We start from the raw sequence: 25,408 nt of genomic DNA on the forward strand, positions 1-25,408 counted from the left end.
TTATGAGTTTAAAGTAACTCAAACAGGAGATCTGATACGAAATAGGTATTCTTTCTATGGTCCTATCTTAACTATAACAATGTCTATTATTTAATTTTATAAACCTTAAATAAATAAAGACATATATGTGAAGTGGGATTCTCAACATTCTAGAATTTTGTATCAGTGAGGGTTTTTAATCAAAAAAGCAGAATCCCTGTAAGTGCTACAGAACATGAGATTTATTCATCATATTGGAATTATACAATTGTGGGAGCTAGCGAGGCGGTCTACATAGGCCTGTTGCTCTTCTGTTTTGGGGTGTACCTGAAGTCAGCAGAAGTAGGATCTGGAAGCAAAGATGGACGAAGCGGGGGAGATCAAGGTCAAATAGGAATCCATGAGGATCAACGGGAATCCAGGAGGATGCCTGGAACTTACCTGTGTCTCTCACCACCTCTAACCTCGATGGTGCAGATGACCTGCCGGAGGGGCTGTGCCTTGACCATGGAGCTCCACACACACCTAGCCTAGGATTCAGAGAGGCTAAGCAAGGAGATCTTGTGGGAGCTAGAGAAGCTGCACACACAGATTTTTTTCCTGGGCCAGCAAGGTGAGCTGACAGATCAGTGACAGCATATGTGAGCTTCAAGGCCTGTGCCCACAGCGTGACCCTGGACATGCTTTGGGACTGCACACATTTAAGTTTCCAAAAAGGCTGTGAAGTTCTCTCTCTTTTTTAAGAGGTATTTCAGTTTACCAGCATTTAAAAATATTCCTCGATTACCTTTAACCTATAAGTACAACCCTCAGAGAGGCTTCTCTGAATCTGAAACAGAAACTTTGTAAAGCGCTATTTTGTTCCTACTGACCATTTACTCATCTGAAGCCAAAAACCTGAATCGCTTTAGCTAACCCTGAGAATTGGGTCATATCTGCTAAACAATGTTTTTAAGGACACATCAGTTAGGGGTTTGCTTTCTATCCAGGGGTACATGTGAGCTTCAGGGACAATGCTAGGCCATTGCTCTCATGTCCTTCTCAGAAAGATGCCATTTAGAACACCTGTCAATATTGTACTTCAACTGGGGACAAAATAGCTTTGTGCTTGGCTGGCTCCTTCTGAGTTGTAATGCTCCAATTGCAGGGGAACACATGAAAAGCATTGCTCTGCATGGTTCAATTAGTAAATTTATGGTTTAAAAGCTCCTCCAGTTCAGGTAAAAATGTCTAAGATCAAGGAGCAGTCCTACCCTGGCCCTGATTATGAGGATTATTGGCAAGCTGCAGGGTTCTCAGTAAGAATACTGCTTGAGCAAATTTGGATTTTAGCAATTTCAAATCCAGAATTCCAAGGTCTACTAGAACTTGACACTACAGCTCTGTGTCCTTTCTGGATACATAGAAACCGGAGTAAAATTGGAGAAGTGTAAGAACTCATGAACAGGGAAATTTTAGATATAACTGAATTTAAAATATAAAGAGTAGGAGAAGAGAGGATAGTCTAAGGAAAAAACTAATGGTCATAGGAAATAGCATTACTGGACTATAGGCTATAGTATGAAAATTAAAATAAACTCTTGAAGTAACCAAACCAGCACTTTCATTGGTTTTCCAAAGCCTTCCATGAACAAGTACAAATATGCGGAATTAGAAATGTCAAGTGGTGGGCTGGCCCCGTGGCTTAGTGGTTAAGTGCGCGCGCTCCGCCACTGGCAGCCCAGGTTTGGATCCCAGGCGCGCACCAACGTACCGCTTCTCCGGCCACACTGAGGCCGCGTCCCACATACAGCAACTAGAAGGATGTGCAACTGTGACACACAACTATCTACTGGGGCTTTGGGGAAAAAAAAATGGAGGAGGATTGGCAATAGACGTTAGCTCAGAGCCGGTCTTCCTCAGCAAAAAGAGGAGGATTAGCATGGATGTTAGCTCAGGGCTGATCTTCCTCACAAATAAATAAATAAATAAATAACACTGTAAAAAAAAAAGAAATGTTAAGTGGAAAAATAAGTATTAAAACAGAGGAAATGTAAAAAATCATATAAGAGTTGTTTGTATAACTCCGTAAAGTACATTTGAATTCCTAGATGAAATGATTAATGTTCTACATAATTACAACTTTACAAAATTGGTCCTAGTGGAGACAGGATTAAATGGACCAATTACCAAAGAAATAGAGAAGGTAATTTCATAAACAGCCTCACACAAAATCACCAGGACAAGATGGTCTCACATAGAAATTCTTTCAAATATGTAAGGATCAGATAATCTCAACAATACTTAAACTACTCCAGAGCACAGAAAAAAGGGAAAACTTTCATATTCTTTCAATGAAGTGAATATAATGGAAAGCTCAAAACCAAAGAGTGTTTCAAAAACATGATAAATCTTACTTGTTAATACTGATGAAAAAATTAAATAAAATGTAAGAAACAGAACCCAACAGAACATTAAAAGATAATACATCATGAACAAGTAAACTTTATTTCAGAAATGTTGCTAAAGATGTTTCCAAATTAGGAAATCATTAATAAAATCAAGCTAAGGAGAGAAATCAGAAGATCATCTCAACAGAAGGAGAAGGCTAATTGACAAATTCAGTATCCTCTGATGTTAAAAGCAGCCAGCATCTTGCTTAATGGGAAAACAACAGAAAGTTTCCAACTAAAATCGGGAACAAGGATGCACACTATCTCTACTATTTTTTAGCTTTATAATAGAGATATATCCAGTGAAAGTAGACAAGAGAAAATAAATAGAAACAGAAAAATTTGAAAGGAAGAACTAAAACCATACCTATTAATGAAGGATGTGATTGTACGTCTGGAAAATTCAAAATAATGAAATTGAAAAACCACTATAATAATAAGAAAATTTAACAAAGTGTTGGGTAACAAAATCAATACACAAAAGTCTTCGTATAAACAACAAAACAATAGCAAACAGAAGACATCAGATGTGTCTCAAGTTACAAAGGCAAATAAAGAAAATAAAATACTTAGGTGTAAACTTTACAAAAATATCCAAAACCTGTGTGAGCAAAACCATAAAGCAATCCTGAAAGTCACAATAAATGGTTGACCATGTGGAAGACATATGTTTTTTGGATAGGAAAATTCAGTATCATAAAGATGTTAAGAAAAGAAGAACAATGAGGAGGGATAACCCTTTCAGATATTAAATACTAGACAAATAATCATATTTAAAATGGTGCTGCATGAGGAGACAATCAGACCAGTGGAGCAGAAGAGAAAAATCTAGAAATAGACCAAATTGTACATGGAATTTTACTATATGATAAAAGTGGCATCTCAAATCAGTAATGAAAAGATGAATTTGTACATAAGTTGTATTGGGACAGCTATAAATAGATAATTTTGGATCAATTCCTCATAGCATACGTTATGATACATTTCAGATGTGAAATCCTTACATGTAAATTGAAACCATTTAAGGACCAGAAGAAGAAGTGAGTGAATTCCTCCATAACCCGGGGCGGGAAAACCTTCCCAACTGTGACTCAGAATTGTATTTCTCCTCCCCCAAAACGACATCAACAACAACAATAAAAGTCTTTTGGATGGCATAAATACCGCAAGCAAAATGAAGAGATAAATGGGAAAAAGTATTCGCAACTTAAATAACAGAGTTTTAATATCCCTAATATAAAAAGAGCTTCCTAGGGCCTGCCCGGTGGCGCAAGTGGTTAAGTGCGCGCACTCTGCTGCAGCAGCCCGGGGTTCGCTTGTTCGGATCCCTGGTGGGCACAGAGGCACTGCTTGTCAGGCCATGCTGTGGTGGTGTCCCATATAAAGTGGAGGAAGATGGGCAGGGATGTTAGCCCAGGGCCAGTCTTCTTCAGCAAAAAAAGGGAGGATTGGCAGATGTTAGCTCAGGGCCGATCTTCCTCAAAAAAAAAAAAAAAAGAGCTTCTAAAAATAGAACGGATAAACCATTTTTTAAAATGGACAAGCAATATGAGCCTTCCATTCACAGAAAAGAAAATACAAATAACCCTTAAACATATGAAAAGATGCTTGACCTTGATTACTGTTAGAGAAATCCAGGCTAAAATAGTATTAATATATGATTTCTGACCTATCAAATACTCAAAAAGCCAAATGTTTGACGACCTTTTCTATGATATGCACAATGTCAATAGTGCTAAATTGAGCAATCTTCAGAGATATGTATTAAATTATTTATGAAAAAAATGTTATGATGCCTGGTATTTGCTTCAAAATAATGTGGTAGAGGAGAGTTTTGGGTACATGAAACAGGACTGACCATCTGTTGGTAATTTAGAAGCTGAGCGATCAGTATATGGGGGTACACTCCTGTTCCCTCAAATTTTGTATGTGTTTGAAATTTCTCATAATAAAAAGGAAAAGAAAAAAGGAAAAAATTCATATAGTTTCTAAAGATACCACAAAACTATGCCAAAGAAAAAAATGTTACTTTCGGAAAAAAAATATTTAGAGAAATAAAATTATTTAGTGGCTTAGAAGTGAGTTTAGTATGTGAGAATAATGATATATCAATGGAGATAAATCAATTTAAAGCTGACGTGTTAGAATTTTTACCCTTTATTTTCAGAGTGAGTAAGCTGAACTTCAGAGATCAATAAATTCTTGGTTTACTTCTATTACATTAGATCCCTCGATCACAGAATGAAACAAAATGGACACTTTTATCTTTTAAAATAGATTTGATTGCTCCAATAAACACATTGACCTCTGTCAGCTTAAGTGCAAGTTGTTTGGTTAAATTGATGTTGATTTATATTTGCAATTTGGTTTGAATCTTCCATATAAGCTCATGTCCATTAATTCTAAATAGGCTTTAAGAAGAATCAAAATAAAAATTATCTTTAATAAACCTTCCTAAGAGAACAAAATGCTGTGGAATACACTAAAGAAAATTTATTTTTTAAAAATTTACTCCCCCTTCCCTCCCTCCAGAAAATGACTTCTGTTCTGCTGATGCAAAGCTGCAGGTCCCTAGAGTACTTCAGCCGTCCATGATTTAACTCTAAACTCCAGGACATGAATGGTGATGGGAAGTAGTATTTCAAGGTCAGTTAATGAGAACCACCTTCAGGCAATGACATGCTTTCTATGAGATTCCCACATCTCAAAACGTACCTACAAGAGCCCAACACAAACCCATCAAATAAAGACAAATGAGGAAATATTAAATATCTGTCCATTTTATGCTTGACAGCTTTATTCTATTGTCTTGAAACCATCTACACTGAATGCAAAGTAATATCACTGATACTTTATTTGTCTACTATTTTAAACTTTCCAAAGTGCCTAAGAACATTAAGTTTAATAAGTTTGTTAATTAATTTATTAAGTTTATTAATTTAATAAATTTAAGTCACAAGGTCATGGCATTCTTAAGATTGTTACTTGGAGAACTAGCAAAGAACACCAAAGTTATGGTGTTGTCCATCTTTATAGCAGTCATCCAGACGTATCTGTGGCGTTTGTCAAGCTCCCCGCTGGAGAAAGCAGAGTGTGTCCTCAGAGCCATTCAAAATATCATGCAAAATAAGAGGTGCCAATGAGTGTGTGTTAGATGAGCAATGGATGCGTTCATGGAGGAACCCCGTTCTCTGAGCTCTGACCTATTCAACTGACAATTTTATATGCTCTCTGTCAGCACAAATCTCATTTTCAAAAATTATAGTCCCTCTGTACTTTCTCTTTTCCCAGGTTATTTGAAACTGCTCCTCTGAAGATATAAATATTCTATTTTTGAGAAGGTTTTTATATTCTTGTGCAACTTAACATAGAAAAATGAGCTCAGGAAGCCAGACCTGGAAAGTACCATAGTGATCATTTAATCATTTAATCTAAATATTCGCCAATGAAGAAGGAAGGAGAATATAAGTCCTGAACTTGGAGGGACACCACTTCCACCAAGTAGTCAAATATTAATTTCATTAATCATGACATTTGCAAGGCTCTGAGAAACTTAAATGTATTTATACACTCAACACATGTGTTTTGATCTCCTACTATATGCCAACCACTGTACTGGGCTGTGCAGATCCAGCCGTGGACAAAAGATATTAAATTTCTGAGCTAATGGAATTTACACTGAACAAGAATGAAGCATAGCAGAGGGAAAAAAGACAGAAACTACGGGCAACCTCATTTGAGATATTCTATGAAAATCACGTTCCTGTCGATACCCAGAGAAAATTCCCTTCCCCCATAGAATGAAAATATTTTTACTTTCTACCTAACCTACTTTTCATTTCAAATTGTAATGAACAATAGTCTTGCATTTTACTCTGTTAAAAACTGTCACCCCACAAGTCACATCACTTCTCTGCACATGACTTCTCAGCTGTAAACTGAAGGATAGACTATATGATTACTTAATTTCCTTCTACCTTTAAGACTCTTCATTCAACAGAGCTTCCTGAGGGTTTTGAATTCTTTCCCCTAGGCTTCCCAGCCCCTTACCTTCCCGTGAAGGGCTCTGAGAATTGATCCTTCAGCTTCTGTATCTAAAAGACTTACTGGCTCTTGTGGTATAACTTGTGACCCAGTGATAATGGCAGAGAGTCAGACCCATTTCCTGAAACACAGCAATCTAATGGTTTCTTTCTCTCTTTTTAGATCCGTAGATCCAAAGAGCTGACAAGATCATCAATCATTGTGCAGGAATAAACAATACTGCTAAACTTGTCAGCTTTTTGATCCTTCCCAGATCATTTTTTAGCGCAGTTCTTGGAAAAGGAAACCTTGCCAAGGCTTTTATTTTCCTTTGTGGTGTTGTATTTGCTGTGCCGAGGATAGAATATTGAGGTCATATGATTTTTAGGACTCAGAAAATCACGTGGTAATAAAAGAGGAACAAGACTAAACATAAAAGAATTTTATTTATGAGTAGTGATATAAAAATGAGAAATAAAATTCATTTTTCGAAAGAAACTTAGAAGGGAACTATCTCATGCCTATGTTAATAGATGAATTTCTTAAATAGTCTTTGGAGATGCTAAATAAAGGTTTCCCACAATGCCAAGCTTTACATTCATGTCAGGTGGAATTTCTGTTAAATGCCACAAAGTGGCCACACTTCTTCGCTTACAGAAAAGTGCTAATGTGGGCCACAGTGAAACTGATCCATGTTAGCCAGATTGTTCACTCTGGATTAGAGTCTGACTCTGAGGCAACCCCAGTATCGCCCCAGGCAGGTTTATGTACAACCAGCAAAGAACAAATTGGCTGCAGATCAGGAATACATGGCAGGTGATGTAGTTGGCAAGTAATGATAGTCTCATTCTACAAGTGGCAAGTAATCTCCCTTGCAATGGTCTTGTATCTCCTGTCCTCGTAACTAATTCCTCCCTATGCTATAAGGTTAAATGCAAGTTCATCTTCCTCTACAAAATCTTCTCAGACCACTGCAGTCCATGAAGATTGCTGTTTTGTTTGAACTAAAAGCACAACTATTTCCCTTACTTATCAATTAATCGTGTTCCATCTTGTAAAATTACATTGTCTTCTCTTGCATCCTTAATTAACTTTTAAGCGTATGCATGCCATGTCAGAAACCAGATTATGAATTACATTTTTTGAATTTTCATCCTTGAGCCTGATACCATATATTGAAGGTATTTAACTAGATTTGCTCAAGACTTAGCCTTTCTTGACACTGTCACAAAAAATATTGCGAAAAACATAATTAACTTCAAGCAAAGTTTTAAAGTATGCTGATGTATTTTCTTGACTCTATTATTTTCATTTTTCCAGAATCCACAGTATCCTCCAACTTTATCTTGTTTTTAGGCAGTGGCTTCACTTTCTTTGCTCTGATCAAGGCTTGTGCCCAGGGGAAAAATAGGCTTTAGTCAATTATATCTTAGAATGAATATTAATCTCTTGCTTTGCCCAAGACAGTTAGCAGTTTCGTCCAGTTCTACTAGTGAAATGACAGACTTGATCGCCCTTCAGAAGAGCTTCACATGAGCAAGTTTGGGGTGGGGGTGGGGAAGAGAAGAAGGCAGAATGATGGTGGTGGTGATCGACCCTAAATGAGGGCAAGTTAGGCTACTTTGGCAGAATCTCCTCTAGCAGCGCATTTGGCTCAAAGACCGGGAGCAGCAATGTCTTCAACTATAAAAGTCCTGGTAAGAGATTTAGAACCATCCAAATTCAGAACTAGTCACCGCTAGGCAGTCAATCAATGCAGACATTTTCCAAGAAGAATTTCATGTCAATAGTTGAGATATCTGTAGACTTTTATTAAGGAAGGCTGGTTGTTGATGGCTGCTAAGCATCTCTTCCTGAGCAGTGATTATACTTTGTATAGATATTTAAAAAGAAAAAGAGAACATTCATGGTCAGCAAACACTACCCTGAGAGTCATCAATGAAGAAAGCACACTATAGAGGAGGAAAGCTTTAGCACAAAAGTATGTATTGGTAGCTCTCAAAACACCTTACTTCCAAATCCATTCATTAATTAAGCAAACATATATCCATAATAAATTTAGTAGGAATTAGTAGCAGTATGGTTCAAATTTTAGAAAATTCTAATGTAAAAATATTACAGGTCTTCCAAATGATGTAATGATGCTGATTTGCTAGGTACCTGTTTAGCATCTTCATCATTATTTATCCAAAGACATGAAATCCTTTAGTTTTGACCACTGGCTAAAGTGACAAGGTAAAAAATACAGTTTTGTTTAAATTCATGAACATGTGCATCATTTTCTTATGTGTAGAAAATGATTAAAATTCTCTAGCAATTTTTAGATATGTCCATGGAATAATCCATTGTTGAAATTTAATTTTCATCACCTCACAACTCCTGAAGAGTACAATGATTTCTGGATCAGTAGAGGTGAGGGAAATATTCCTCATTCTCACACGGTAAGGAGAGAAATTTTCCCATTCTGGGAAGATCTTCATAGGCCTTCCTCCATGTAAGGATATGACAAACTCATGTCTATAACTCATGAATCAGAAAGTTGTAACAAATAGCAAATCATTTTGCTAAACTCAAGAGTGGAAACTTCACCAAGTAGGTGATGGTGTCATTCAAGTGCGTGTGATGGTAGTGTTGGTGTTACCAGTGTAGGTGAATTGGTCCTTGGCTCATCCTCACCCATGGTCACTGTAACAACAGAAAAAAAAGGCTGAGGCAGTAGAGGTTAGGGCACTGAAGAAATCACAAGTGACATTGTTCCTTCAGTCAGGAGAAATATTAGCAGAATTATGCCTTTTCATACCTCTTCTCCTTTCTCAAGGCCTGGAAAATATTCCACAGACTTGCTAAGTACAAAAGATTTGCCTTCGGAGAACAGAGGCTTTGGTTTTTCAAAACAGATTTTTAAATATTGATTTTGAAATGATTTCAAATAAATATTTTCAAAGGTTGTCATACCAGTTGTTAAATTTCTAAACTTAAAAAGGAATATTTTGTATGCATGTAGTATAAACCTCATCTTGCATGATTAGATGCAAAATATTTCCCCAGGCTGTTCTCTTCCATTACCCATTAGAATTTCAATCTCTCTCTGATGTACCTGCATCATGTTGGATGGGTTTTTCTGTTCCTGGTAACGCCTCTTCCTAGCACCATAATCCTGATCCCAAAGGGCACTGGCTTTAAAACAAAAAGCTATGACTCTTTACTTTAAGTTCTGTATTGCTGTGGCAATGGCTATTGTGGGTATCATAAAGCTTTTTGTTCCATGTTAACTGACATGTTGTAAAAGATTTGTACTGAGTGAAATAATACATATGCCCAAACTCCTGAAGCTACTCTGAACAAGTTAATTCAGAATTTGGCAGAATAGAGGCAGTTAAATTTTTTTACCTTGAAACCTAAATTTATGTTGTGTTTTGAAGGAAGATAGAGGAAAACCAATTTTAATCATAACATACTATTATTACTTTCCTACACAGGCCCACCAAGACCATCACTATGACCGATGGGGACTATGATTATCTGATCAAACTCCTGGCCCTTGGAGATTCGGGGGTGGGGAAGACGACGTTTCTTTATCGATACACAGACAATAAATTCAATCCCAAGTTCATCACAACAGTAGGAATAGACTTTCGGGAAAAACGCGTGGTGAGTTTTTAGCCATACTATTAACCTTGTTGCTGATCCCCCCATATAAAATAAAAATAAGAAGATATGTTTATTGCAATGCAAGGAGTCTGTCTTTGATCACATGAAATTCATAACCTGTCATTTTAATTTACTTTAGAATATTATTTCTTACTTTCTCAACTATAAATAACATTTTGCTTGGAAAAATATTGAGTGGTGCTATTACTTGTCTCCAAAAGTAGACAGGACAACTAAAATAAATAATCTATCGGTTTATATAGTGTGTTTTCTATGAATTCTTAAGGAATCTTTCAACACGAATTATTCAGGATCTAAAACATTAACTCTGATCTAAGTTCCTCAATAAGAACAAGTGTTCTTTTCCCTACTTGTAAGAAAGAGGTTAAAATGATGATTGGCAAATAGCTGGAACATGAGCTTTGTAAGTTCTTGCTGCATTTTTATTTATGTGTAGACTCAGCCATCAATCACTAACTTATTATGAACAGAATGTGAGACCAATCCATGCTATTTTCCAAGATGGGAGAGTTTAAGTGAGAATCACAACCACTTCCTTCTCCTATGCTAGACGCTAATGACAGGAACAAGGATATTGTGACATGTGAGACATGCAGCATAGACACATAAGCTTAGCCAGATTTACTGCCACCCAAGATATTCTTGATTGCCAACATGGCTGTGGCTTCCAGTTGATGTCACAAATCTACTCATTCCTCGAGAATTGGAGGGAAAAAAACAACAACAAAGGAAATGGTGGCTGAGCAGTTAAATCACGGTCCCTTATAATGTCCTATACCTTATCTGAAAGTCAATATTTTCTAGTATATGTAGTCTTAGCAAACTTACTTCCAACTCCCACTGGGTTTTCCTGTGCCTTCTCCCATCCTGAATGCTCCTATTGGTCAAGATATAAGTCCTTGCAAAGTTTTTCCTTTAAAACATTTTCACTAAAACCTACTTAGGGGAGCTGATTAATTATTAAAATTGTTAGGCTTTGCTTAAATAAGAAGTCAAAAAGCCATAATTCTAAAAATGTAAACTTTTCTTAAAAAAAGCCTTTGAAGAAATGGCTAGTAAAAGAAAACTTAAAATATCCCGTATAAGCTTATTGGGAAATTCTGTGGATATTTAATGGCTAAGTCATATTGAAAGTCCAATTGATAGAATTAGGTATTCAGGCATTTGTAAAGCATTTTACTGTTTTAAAAATGCCTTCACAACTGTTATTTCATTTAAGTTTGCAGTAACTTTGTAAAGTAGGAAAAGATGATGAGTCTCCATTTGCAGATAAGAAAATAAGATTCCAAAAGGTTAAATGAAGAGTTGATATTCAAACCCAGAACTTGGGTCCTAAATCTAATGTTTGCTGCCTCCGTGAGGAAATGACAGAAGGTGTCTAATTTAAGTTTGCAGCATGCCTAAATCATGCTGAAAATCATACTTGTACTTGACATTTAAAAGTGAGAGTGTATGTGACACTTCTGGAAAAAAACAGAGCAAATATTTATTCTGCACTATGAACTTTGATTATAGTAATTGAGAAAAAACATGCTGGGTGAACCCAGAGAATTTCAATGTTGACAAAATCCAAAGCAGTATCAACTGATGAAAATTGTATCTTTCAGGTTTATAACACACAGGGACCAAATGGATCATCAGGGAAAGCCTTTAAAGTACATCTTCAGCTTTGGGACACTGCAGGACAAGAGCGGTAATAGTGAACTACTTTGTTTCTAGCCACAAATAGCTTAGAAAAACTTATTTTAAAGTGAATGCTGTATGTGAACTTGCAAATCAAATGATATGCAACTCTTCTCCTGATTTCAAAATAGACATTTGTATCGAGAAATAAAAATAAATTATTTATAGTTAGTTAACCCTAACTAGCATTGTGTATTTGGTACAGATTTCAAACATCTCCAGGAAGATTTTTGTTATGCGTTGTCTTTGTGCTTTCTAGTAGGAAAAAACTTGTCCAGAATTTAACTGAATTACAGTGGGAAATTAACATTGTTACAAGTGCTACTTGAAGAGGCAGTTGAAAGAAAAGGTGTTAAGATCTTTCTCATCTCTTTCCATTCTTCCACACAGCCTCTCTGTCTCCTGCCATTTGACTGGCTTTGTTCTCTAGAATTTTGGTCACACCGTTGCTCTCCAGCTGGAATATTTTGCTCCTTTCCCACATTCTCTGATCCTCTTCTCTCACCAGGCCTGGCTCATATTTCACCTCCTCTGTGGGGCCTGTCTGAACATCACAACGGAAACAAACTCCCTCTTTCTTCTGAACTCCTAGAACAACTATTCTACCATCCCTCAAGTTACTTAATTAATTACATACCACCTTGTCATATGGCATATCTTTTGTTTTTGTCTCTAACTGCTGTTCTTTGATTTACTTGTGGCCATTTCACCCCAACAAAATTGTCAGCTTTACAGGGGCAGAGACTATGCTTGGTTTTTCAGCAGTGTCTCTGGTACAGTGTCCAAGACAAGTGATACTCAGTAGAAACTAGTGTTGATTGCTTCGAGCTGGAGGCACTATTCCATTATTTTATGAAAATATATTTCTTTGGGATCCCAGGTTTCACAGCGCTAAAGACCCCAAGCTAGTGAAGCTTTTCAATATTAAATTAAATTAAATTGGCACTAGATTGTCAGAGAAGATGTTTGGAAGACACATACCCCCCAAACTCTGCATCGCATGTCTTAGAATGTTTATGCTTATAAACACTTCAGATTTTGAAATGCGTCCAAAATGTTCTCGCTTTCACTGAGTGTAAACGCTAGGAGAGGGGGCGGGCCCTCTCTGTTAGCTTTTTTGACTGTGAATTCCATTTACACGCATCCTTCAACAACTGCTAGTTCTTCTGAAGTCATTCCTCACAAAAATCTCTGTTCATATGTCAGTTTTGTTGTCACAAAGATGTATGTTTTTATAGACCAATTTAATTCATTTTTGAAGAAGTTATGAGAAAATGTGGTTCCCATATGTCCTCGCACATGATATGTCAGTCTAGCATGATGGCAGGCTTCTCTCATCTGTCCCCTTAAGACAGCTGCTCCGTGAGGGAAATGGGGAATACTAGGGACAGTCTTAGTAACACTGAGGTTATTCATCCCTTGAAAATTTTGCATTCTGTATATATAAGATGTAGCTAAGCAACCAGATAAACAAGCCTCACACCTATACTGCATCAGGACATCCGGCAGTATAACCCATATAAGATACTGGTTATTGATAAAAGTGGCATTACAGGAAGGAGGAAAAAAATCATGCCCCTTATGTAAGCCTAAAGGATACACGACACAGCCTTAGTTCCCAGTGAGGGAGAAAGAACGGAAATATGACCCTGGCATCTATTTTTTATGGGGTCCTAGCTTTCCCCACCTTGGGGAGAGAATGAAGGTTGATGGGTGAAGCTAGAATGAAGCTGAGAACTTTCCTCTGGAGTAAGCCCTGGGAAGAATGGGGGATAGCAAGGGTAGTAGGTAGAATGGTCCAGGGTATGAGCCTGGTTCAGTGTAAGAGTGTCCTATCCATGTTGCTTTGGATGCAAAAGTGTTTGCCCCAATGAAATACATACAACAAGCATGTTTTTAAGTAACTTTGTCATGTGCTGTGGGCAATGAGAGGGGGATTAGTCAAGGTCTTGTCCTCCAGTGAGATACACATGCGCGTGCGCGCACACACACACAAACACACAGGGAGAAGACAGAGAGCAGATTATTGTGGTTGAATTAGCCACACTATTCTGGTTGAGTAGGAGACAATTTTGTGAATACAGCTAGTCCCCAAAGAGAGAAAACCATTCAGTAAAATCACTGTAATCTCTGTGAGCTTCCAGCGACTGGTAGGAACAAATCCACAAGAAAAAACTGAGTAAAATTTTTGGTATTTCATAATCATCATGATTATGCCCTACCAAAGAAAACCTAATATGGAAATGAACAGTTGTTAAAATATCTCTTTTCCCTGCTTTGGTATTAAAAGTATCCTTCTCTGTTGAAGTCATTTAAATCTTTAATCATTTTATGCCCTCTGCTATTCTCTTTCCTTATTTCTTTCTCCTCATATGACAAACATTTAGTGAGTAAATACTATGTTCAGGGCCATGGAAATATAATGGATAGCAAGTTAAAAACACGGCTCCTTTCCTCTTGGAGCTTACAGTCTAGGGTACAGTTTGACAAATAGCAGACAGTTGCAATATATCCTTAGGACAGTAACCAGAAAACAAAGGGTTATAGGCGGATGAACCAGGAGGAGTCCATAACCCAGATGTGGGTGTTGGGAAGGCTGCTTGGGGAAGTGGTATTTCTTCTGATACCATTATATACATACTCATACACAATGTATGAGTGAGTCTTATGCAGGATAAAGGGGTAAGAGGTAAAGGAAGCATTAAGGCAAAGTTACCCGCAAAAAGAACAGCATGTGTGGAAGCCCAGGGGAGACAGTGAACTTTCTAAGAACTAAAAGAAGATCAGCATGCCTGTGGGTAGTCAAGAGATGAAGCAGGATAGATGAACAGAGGTCCATTCCTGCAGAGCCTTGACAGCTTATTAAAGAATTCAGTCATTGTCTTTAGAGCAATGCATTATCGTTAAAACATTTTTAGCAGAGGATTTATATAATCAGTGGGAAGAAATCAGGGAAGAGGAGGGTCCCAAACAAAACTGGAGACGGGAAGCCTATGGAGAAGGCTGTTGAAGTTATCCAGGTGGAAGATAATGGACTCAAAACTAGAGTGGTGGCAGGGTAGATGGACAGAAATGAGAAGGTCATGAGATATTTGTTGATTGTTTGTACAGAGCAGGTGAAGGAGAAAGAGGCTGTGACAACCAAGAGGATGGTGATGCCATTGACAGAAAGAGAAATCAGGAGGAGGGGCCAGTTTGGTTTTATACATGTGAAATTGGAGGTATGTTAGCTTCCTCCATGCAAAAATATCCAACAAGTAATGGGGTACACAGTGTGAAGGGCAGGAAAGATCCAGACCTATAAATTTGGAGTTCAACATATAGGTGATAATTGAGCTAGGGAAGTGGATGAGATTAAGTGAATGTATGTAGGGTGAGAAGGGGTCGAGAATAGAACCCCAAGGAAACCAAAGAATCTATAAATCGTCTAAACTAGGAGACCAAAAATTAGGAAGACATTTAGGAGAGGAAGTGGTATCCTTATCTATTTCAAAGTTATATGCCTTTCTAAAAACCCATGGCCAAATTCATTTCTTTATCAGTATAACCCAAGCCTTCTCTGGTGCCTGTGTATGGTCTCAGGTTTTGCCCATTTCTGACATTAAAGTGGATCTCAGCACATCTTCAATTTCCTGGAAGATGTTGGGGTGGAGAAGGGAGGAGCAAGGGAGAGAACGTCTTCACGTTGCACCTGATAGTGTATTCTTCAAAATCCTCCATTAGAGATGAGGTTCTTACTTCTCTCCCCTACTACTAAGTCCCTCTGACCTTCCCTCAGTTCCCTAATCATCTTCCTCTTCTGCCTTTCTTCAGTGTCTTCTCTCTTCCTCATGAGAAATGGATGCCAGCCTAAAGCTCGGTTTTACCCCAAAGAGGGCTTATAAAAGAGTTTCCTCACCACCGTTGTTTTTCCCTACAAAGAATCCTAGTTCCAGCTGCTAACAAGTTGTGATTTTGTACATGTAATCACGGGCATTCATTTTCAGGCTACCGTGTGCCAAGCTTTCTTCTGGGCACAGACAAGGGAGATTGAAGAATATAAGTTAAAGTCTCCATTCTAAAGTGGCTTAAATTTTAATTGTGGACCGCAAGATGCCCATGATCCAACAAGAGAAAGCCTCCAAGGGGCTGTGTAAGCAAGTGTGTGATGGAATGTTATAAACTCTGTGTGTATAAATGCTATAGAACGTAAAGCCAGGATGTGGTCTTAAAAAAAAATCTACAACCAGATTGACCCTGACCCTTCATCAGTCTTTCTGCCCACTTTCCCATTCTGTAGGATAATCCATAAGGGATGCGATGGAGATTTCATATTTGAAAGGGAAATAGTGTTGTTTGTATTGTCATCATAATACATATGTGGACTAACTTTCAGAACTATCTACTGTGCTTTCTTGGCAGATTCCGGAGCCTCACCACCGCATTTTTCAGAGACGCCATGGGTTTCTTATTAATGTTTGACCTTACCAGTCAACAGAGCTTCTTAAATGTCAGAAACTGGATGAGTAAGTGGGACCTAGAAACTTATGTTGGCCACTTTGGGACCCAACAGCTCTATTTGCTTGTTTGCCTCTCGAAATGAAACCAGATTGAGTACCACAGATTAACCCTGGGAGTCAAGAATTTAGTGTTTCCTATGTCACCTTCAAAGTGGTGGTCTTTATGTGGATCACCCAAGGTGGCTTGGAATTTTATTTTCCTTTGACACTCTTACAAGGAGCCTATGTGGCTTCATCACCACCTATATTTAAAGTCTTTATTATTGCAATTGAAAGGCCATTAATTCCACTTGTCCAGTAAGTCTTAAAAGGCTTCTTACAACTACATGAGCTACTACCTCTAACTTGGGGAGGACACAGAGAAAAACAGCAATGTTTTCTGAGAGAGTACACTGGCACCTAAAATGTGTGCCCTTGCACATGCGTTAACTCATGGGTTAATTAACTAATGGGTTAATTAGGTGAGAAACTGCTCCAGAGCAGACCAACCACATGAAGATAAGGTACAGTGTGTCAGTCAGTCAGCTCACACTAAAGTTTTACTTTTTTTGGAACAAATGTTCAAATATGAGGCAGGCTTGTATAGAAAAATCTATACCATTTAGGCATAATATGAAGTTAAAAATAGCCTAGTCAGTTATTAAAGCCAAATTGACATATGTTAGCCTAGAACAGTAGTATTTGATTTTTCCTTTGTTTTTTAATTGATGTAACACTAAAGAGAATATTTCACTGGCATTTTTTATTACAAATATGAATTTTGATCCTAATGGGATATACAAGTGGTCCTATGGGGCTGGTGATAGTCTTGTCATTTCTAGATTTGTCAGGGCTGTCTGTGGCCAGAATGCAAGTTTTTAAAAATTTGGATCATGCTCTTCTCTTGCTCAAAGTCTTGCTGGGACCTCCCATCTCACCTGAAATAAAATCTAGAGTCCTACACCCACCTTCAAGGCCATGGTGATCAGGCCTCAGACTTCTCTCTAATTCACTGTTACTCTGCCCCAGCTCCCTGGCTTCTAGCCAAACACTCTCATACTGTCCCAGGACAAAGGCACAGTCCTGCCTTGGGGCCTTTGTACTTCTGAGTCCCTTGGCCTTGGTCTCTCTCCTCCCATTTACAGTGTGTGCTTGTTCTTGCGTGTCCTTCAAGTTTTTCTTTAAACCTTATTTATCTCTTGGGAGAAGCCTTCCCTGACCACCCCATCTAAAACAGTACTCTTCATTACTTTGTATGCCCTCAATACACTTTATAGTTGTATATAAATATACACTTCCACCACCTGACATTATATTGTGTATTTGTTTACTTGTGGTTTTGACTCTCCACCGCTAGAATATGAGCTCCGTGAAAAGGCAGACTTTGTCTGCTCGTTCCATCACAGGAGCCCAAAGCCTGAATGAGTGTCTGGCACAGACTAGATGCTCAAAAAATATATATTTCTTATTATTACATATTATTTATAATTAATAACTAATGTATATAACTGTTTTAAACGTGAGTTCAACACAGTTGCTACCATGGGGAAAATATCAACAAATTCTGACTTTCTTCTTAATTTCTTCTCCAAATGAGTGTTCATCCTAGGATCTATCTCTATTTCCTTTTATTATTATATTTCTTTGTCCAAATTTTGGTGGTATTATTAGATTCTGAGGAGATAATAAGATTATTAGATTCTTTCAGAGAATGATTTGTTCATCCTTTTTCAAGGCAGATGAGACTCTTCCTTGTTTTCAAAAATTTCCTGAATGATGCTGTTAGGATTTAAGATCATTAATTGCCATGTGTAATAACACTTTAATTTCTAACACCCAAATAATCAGTGTTACAGGATAAGCCTTTGTCTTCTTTCTCTGGCCTCAGTAAGGTTGCACACAGCGTGCCTTGAGTAGACATTTAGTAGACATTAAAGTAGACATTCCATAACCTTGAAAACATAGGTTGACAGGCTTATCATTTCCTTCCTTCCTTCCTTCCTTCCCTCCTTCCTTCCTTCCCTCCTTTCCTTCTTTCCTCCTTCCCTCCTTCCCTCTCTCCCTTCCTATTTCTTCTCTCTCTCTCTCTTTGTTTTGAACAGTGTTTCCTGGAGAAAAGAGAAAAACAAGTTACCTGTCTTAAAAATCATTTCTACATGAATTTGTGGTCTTTTAAAATGTTCTGCTGTCATAGATCATCACCTTGGACTTCAAGAGATGGAAATGTAGCAGCCTCCTAAAGGAAAGAGCAAACTTGTACACTTTAAAATTATGTTCTATTATCTCCACTTATATTTGAGGAACAAATGGTATGAAGCACTATGTGCCTCTCTCAGGGCATTTCCCCAGATGTGGACGAGCACTGATAGGTGTTCATACAGGTGCTTCATATGAATTATTATCAGTCTTCACAATCTGCCATTGGTGAAGCATTATCTCCATTTTACAGATGAGGAAACTGCAGCTGAGAAGAGTTAAGTAGCTTGGCTAATATAACATAACTAGTAAGCAGCTAAGCTGGAGATGAACAATTAGATTAGGAATCTGCAGTATGAGCAGTCATTTGACATCACTTGTTTATAACTAACTTGCTAGGTCTATATGCTTTCTTTCTAAGGCCAGCTGCAAGCAAATGCTTATTGTGAAAATCCAGACATAGTATTAATTGGCAACAAGGCAGACCTGCCAGACCAGAGGGAAGTCAACGAACGGCAAGCCCGGGAGCTGGCTGACAAATACGGGTAAGTCAGTTATACGGAAACATATCTGACCTTGCACGCTACTGCTTAGTAATGGGGCGGGAACATGAGGTTGATACCAGGAGAAAATCCCTTGAGTCAAGAATGGCACATGAGTGTGAAAGATCTTCCAGAGGAAGGTGTGTGATGTTTTAAATCAATTACTTAATAATAATAGCAGCTAACATTTCCTGAATGTGCTAGCAACTGTTCCTAGACTTCAACTCATGTAACTCCTCATAACCATATATAGGAGACCTAGAGTTATCTCATTTTATATATGAGGATTTCAGAGACATAGAGATTAAGTAACTGGTGGAAGGCCACATAAGTAGTAAGTAGCAGAACTTGAATTCAACCCAGCAGTCTGAGATCAGAGCTTGGCTCTTCAATAATACACTCTACTCCCTCTCAATTAATAGCTGCAAAACTCTATGGAATAATACCTTCCATAGTCTCTATCCTAGCTGAGCTTAAAGGGCAGATTAAGTTTTAAATAAATTATTTTAAATAAAATTTAAAAACCCCATGCAATTATCAATTGACTTCCAAGGCAGACTTTGTCATTATTTTTTAAATTTAAAGCAGTTTCATCATATCTGCAAATTTTTTACCCCAGGATTTTCCCTGAGAGCTTTAAAAAGGTACGAGTCTTCTTGAAACTTTTGATTCCCAATAAATATAGACTGTATTCACATGACTATCTTATTCAGTGCATGCTTAATTTCTAAATCAGATTTCTAGATAATTGATTGGAGGGAAGTAATATTTTAATGGTAATATTGATCTCTAATTTAGGTATTTTTACCCTCTTAATTTTTTTTGAAACAGTGATAATGCCTTGGCTTCAAGTTCCTAAGTACCTTCTGTATCAATTTCCTTGCCCATAAAACTGGTTATAATCATACCAAAGAGCAGCCCACCAATTTTTACTCACTGAGGAAAACAAAGGATGCTTTCCCACTCAGCCCGCAAAAGCACGATGATTGCACAGTCTCTCAGCCAGCCCTGTTTTTGCATGTGACTCATTTGTACATCTTGTTGTATCTCTTCTGATTTCTTCCTCTCAAAAATATTTATCATCTCTTCTATGCTAGCATACCATATTTTGAAACAAGTGCAGCAACTGGCCAGAATGTGGAAAAAGCAGTGGAAACCCTTCTGGACTTAATAATGAAGCGAATGGAACAGTGTGTAGAGAAGACGCAAGTCCCCGACGCTGTCAATGGTGGAAACTCTGGAAAGCTAGATGGGGAAAAGCCAGCAGAGAAAAAATGTGCCTGCTAGATTCTACCTAGGAACTGATAATCAAGAACTCTACCCAAATATTACTTCCCAAAACGGCAACAAACCACAAAATTGTTGAGTAGACCATGCGTAATAGCATGTCTTTCTTTTTCTGGCAGAAAATCTGTTTTAAGAAACCAGAATAGTCAACAGTATTCAAAAGAATTGACCAATTGTCCCTGAGGCCCCTCCAAACAAGATCAAAGATTTCCAAATGTGATTGTACCATCATGGATGCTCAATTTGTTTTTCTTTTAAAGAAATGAGTATATATGAGAGTATACAAGAAGAAATATCAGTGAGTTTAAAATCAGAACAAAAATTACGTTGTCACATTGGGGAAAAGGATAGGCTACTAAAAGGAGAACATAGAAAGATAATTTTTTTAAAAGATTGGATTTACTTCTTATATAGAATCTGATTCATACTTTTAGATTTGCACTGGGGGAAACATATTAACTAAAAACGGATACACAATAAAGAATTCTAAGTGGTTCATTAAGAATGACATTACTATGTACACCCAAATAGGCTGTACTACAATGACTAAATTACTGGTAAGGTTATCAGAGGATAAATGTCAGACTTCTGCTAAAATGTAGGAGATTTTGTAATGATGCCATTTTTATATTCTTAATAAATGGCAGATGGACAAGAACAGGACTGTGAATGATAAAGTATAAGAAAAATGCCCTGGGAGAAAAATGAAAGTATGGGAAAATGGCATTTGGACAACTGAAATTGAATGTATCTGTTACAGATGTCTGAATGAGTTACTTAGCCAAATTTCCCTCAAGCCTATTAGAAGTTGACATTATGAATTGGGATTAAGAGTCTCCAGAGGTTTCCATTTCAAACAAAATTTTAGAAATCGGTGCAGCATTCAACTTCACATTTCATTTTTTTTGTAGCAAATGGTAATAAATAGTCACAAGGAGAAACTAAAGATTGCTGTTTATTAAATTTCTCTTTAAAAATACAGTCAAGAAAAACTATTTAGCCTTAATGGTTTTTTTTTTTAGATAAAATATGCTGGTGATATGAAACAAAAAGTGACTATTAATTATGAGTTTCTTTTTAATTTACAAAAGCACTGGAAATTCTAAATCACATTTCTCCCCTCCAACCTGTACCCACTCTTGACTTTGACTCAATAGTGAAAATACAGGTGTGTTACTCTGTAGATAACAACTTCAGAATAACCATGGATCAATTTTATGGTCACTCTGAATTTTCATGTCATTAATTACATAAAAATTGATGATACCTCATACCATATTACAATATATTTCAGATTTGTTTTCATTTTGCCTAAGACAAAATACCCATGGTTGAACTATATTTGGGGGTTGGCAGGGATGGAGCTGTATCTTATCTCACCAAAAATTTGGTTGATCGCTTTATTTCTTCACATAAAGCTGCCTTTCCTTTCTAAAAACGATCACAAACGTATTTTCTATTGGCCTATTCTTATTATCGTGTCTAAACTAATATTGCATTAGGTTTTGAACTTATTTCTGATAAACATAAGCTACTCCTATTAAACTATTATTTTTTTTTTTTTTTTTTTTTTTTTTTAAAGATTTTATTTATTCAGTTTTTTTCCCCCCCAAAGCCCCAGCAGACAGTTGTATGTCATAGGTTCACATCCTTCTAGTTGCTGTACGTGGGACTCGGCCTCACGTTGGACGGAGAAGTGGTGCCTCGGGGCGCTCCCGGGATCCGAACCCAGGCCGCCAGCATCAGAGCGCACGCACTCAACCGCTAAGCCACGGAGCCGGCCCTAAACTATTATTTAAATACTTCAGTCAATTTTACCAATAACAAAGGCATCATACTTCAAGTTTTCTCTTTTTATTATGAGTATATGATTTTTCTACAGGATGGTTCCTCTTCATTTGAAATTTTGCCAAACTTCACTTTTCTATACTCTCTGCATATTTTTTTTGTTAAGTTACACACATTGGAAACCCTAAATCCCAGTCTGCCCTATAACCTCTCCCCACCAATCTCCATCTGGTATAGAATCAGTTTCAGGAACACAGATCCAAGAGATTGTCTATTTATGATGTTCTTAGGATGGACCAGACCCAGAGATGTGCCATGAACCAAGGCAATTTGGAAGCTCTGATGGAGTTAGCCCGTTGTGAATTTCTCTGTGTTAACTGCTCAGTTCCTCGATCTCTGCGGCATGATGCCACCTTCTAAGATCAATCACGGTTGGGTATTCCCTCCAATGGGATTTTTCTTTATGATATTCCTCATGACTTCAGTGCCTGTGCTGTGAGGATAGAAAGCTATTAGCTAACATCAAAGATGTTTCTTCTGGAACAAAAATGAGCAAAAACAGTATAACCATTGCTGTGGCAAAATTTGGTGAACTTTTGTGGTCATTATATCAATTTTTTCTTTGAATTCAAATTGCAATGTACCCTGTGATGTTTCCATAATGTGAATAGTTAACCTTTATAAAATCCCAGAAGTATTCCATTTTGAATATGTCTTTTGTTCTATTAATTTTCCAATTATATGATTGATTTACTTATGCCAAGATTCTGTCATTGTCAGTCATTTGACAAGCATTTATTTGGGATCTATTTAAATATCGTTATTTGATAGCTGTAGCATGAAGCAGAGGGTGATGATGCCCATAATTATAGAACTATGCCTATAAAAATAACATTTATTGAGTAACAATCTCAAGAGAAGTGAAATTTAAAACAGACAAGAAAATTAATTTAAAAGCAGATTCTACTTATAAATGCTTGATCTAAAAAAAATTTTCTCTGTCAAGTTTGATATCTGACCCCAAATTCTATGTAACCAGTACCAGAAGTCCCTTCTTTCATTATTTCAGACTTAATTATTCCATATAATTTATTTTACAATTTCAAATTGGTTTAGGGCCATGAAGTATATAGAATGCTTTAAAGAATTGCAGACCCCCTTCAACCCATAACAACATGTATTTTTAGCCAAGATGTGTTCTGTTATTTATTATCTACCAAATGCTTTAGTAAATCATATTGTATTTTGGAGAAATATTTAAAACAGACAAGAAATTCCTTTCTGATATAGAAACCATTTCTGGAGTGTTTACACTGGTTTGATGTTTACATTGCTCTAACACAGTGCCTCGGATACCTCCGTGACCAAATTTGTCTCCAACCACAAAGCTCATTTCCTATAATATCATATTATAGGAAGGCCTTGCAGAGACACAAACGCAAGTGAAAGTATTCTGATGTCTTCAGCAAAGGGTACAAGGGTGTTATTGGAATCTGGAAATGATTGCCACGATCTCCTGGTCTCCTAGCTTACTTTTCATGGATTGGGCATCACTTGAGACTCTTAACTGTGATTAGATACAAAGCTACCTTTTAACATAAAAGAAGAAAAATCCTTTGAAAGATGTATCAAAAATAGTTGAGAGAACATGTTGGTCTTGGCATAATGAGGGTAACAAGTCATGAATTCGCAGAGAAAATGCTAAATGCTGAGAATGAATCTATGGGTCTCTGCGTAAGAGTTTTTAAATTTTTGCAAGTTATCACTCTAGCCAATTTGCTATCATTTCCATATTATCAGCTATCACACTGCAAAAAATTTAAAACCAGCATTTTATAAAGTAAATATTTTATCTGTTGTTTTTAACCAGATGGGCCACTCTGTGTATCAGTGAGTGTCTTTGGTACGTTTCTAGTATAAGTTATTCTCTGCCAACCTGTACAGGTACGATGAACTGGGCAACAGTTTTAATCAACCCTTTCTTGTCTCCTTTATAAGCGAAAGAAGCTTGGCCATAGAGAAGGACACAACTACATTAAAAAATAATTTAATAACAGCCAATATATTCTTTAAATTGTAAATTGAGTCTGTTCGGAATCAACAAATTTGATGAAGCTCATATATTCTCACCAATGGAGTTAGTGCAGCAGTTAGAAAGAGAGGCGATATGTGTAATAGACACAGTGTGTAACTAGGATAGTATATGACCTGGAACCTTGTGTCCATGAAACAAGATTGTTCACTGTTTTGTATCTCTGTTCACTTAGAAAAGGGTACATATGCTTTCCTCATTGTGTACCACACTAAAACTTGAGTTTTAGTGTGGTACACACAAAATCCTCATCCATAAAGAGTTTTGGAGTTATAATCTAAAACTCAATCTGTAAAGAGATGGTATTGAAGTTTCTGGTTTCCAAAGATACCTAATAACTCTTTAAAAGGAGGATCTAAGAGCTGATGTTAGCCAAAGTTGTGTTTCACCCTCTACTATCAAGCATTAAAGCATTAAAAGAAGTCTAATATATTTGAATATTTTAGGGAAAGCTTTACCATTTTTAAATATGCAAAGATCCTGTCTATATTTGAAAAGGTTGTCTAAGAATTCGCCAGAAGCTATATTTTCTTCTTGATGTTTGACCAAGATGATATAAGCTTATTTTCTGGGGAGAGTGCTGAGCTCTTAAACATGGAAAGTAGATATAGAATAGTATCTGAGGTGAATGTTGTCTTACTGCTTTATAAATCCACAAAAATTCTTGTCCCATAAAGTAGAACTGATTAAAATCATTGTTAGATACGTAGGGAATTTTATAAACTTATTGCCTTAGAATTCTTGGGTGGAGACCTAACCACAATGCCATTGTTGAGCAAGAACTAGAGAGATTAAAAGTTGTCTAGAGTTCTTAAATACGGCAGAATATGGAGAAGGCCACACTTACAAGGTTGATTTTTAGGTAGAAAAAAAAAAGACTTAGTAACACAAAGAGTTTTTGAAACTAGATCTGTGGCAAATATTTATTCATCATTTTTAGCTACCAAGCAGAGGTTTATGCCCTTAGAACTAAGCTAATAAAAATATTTAAACACCAAATATTTCATTATTGGCATCAAAATTTGGGAAACTTAGAAACATTTTGTTTAGTCTATCTGAATCTAATTTTCTCATATATTGCACTTTGATTAGTTTTTCAAGGAGTATCACAAAGATGCTTTTCTGTGGAGCTCTTTTTACCAAGTCTATGGTTGAGATATTTTCTAAATGCATATATAGAGAGAACAAAAAACAAACAAAAACATTAGTACCAAAATAGTGAAATTATTTAAAAGG

General features: G+C 36.9%; 1 protein-coding gene across 2 annotated transcripts in view; it reads left to right on the forward strand.

Annotated features, from left to right (window-relative positions):
* Positions 1-21,840, forward strand: part of RAB27B (RAB27B, member RAS oncogene family) — a 58,595-nt gene extending 36,755 nt beyond the window's left edge. For both annotated transcript variants that reach the window (XM_004422555.3, XM_087439256.1), the window contains 5 exons: positions 9,914-10,085; positions 11,714-11,799; positions 16,191-16,294; positions 18,885-19,008; positions 20,103-21,840. In XM_004422555.3, the coding sequence (XP_004422612.1) occupies positions 9,933-10,085; positions 11,714-11,799; positions 16,191-16,294; positions 18,885-19,008; positions 20,103-20,292 (657 nt within the window). In that variant the 5' untranslated portion in view covers positions 9,914-9,932 and the 3' untranslated portion in view covers positions 20,293-21,840. The remainder of the gene's footprint in view (positions 1-9,913; positions 10,086-11,713; positions 11,800-16,190; positions 16,295-18,884; positions 19,009-20,102) is intronic.
* The last annotated feature ends 3,568 nt before the right edge of the window (positions 21,841-25,408 follow it).

Source organism: Ceratotherium simum, chromosome 14, assembly GCF_057802395.1.
Source record: "Ceratotherium simum simum isolate JZ-2026a chromosome 14, ASM5780239v1, whole genome shotgun sequence".
Lineage (NCBI taxonomy): Eukaryota > Metazoa > Chordata > Mammalia > Perissodactyla > Rhinocerotidae > Ceratotherium > Ceratotherium simum.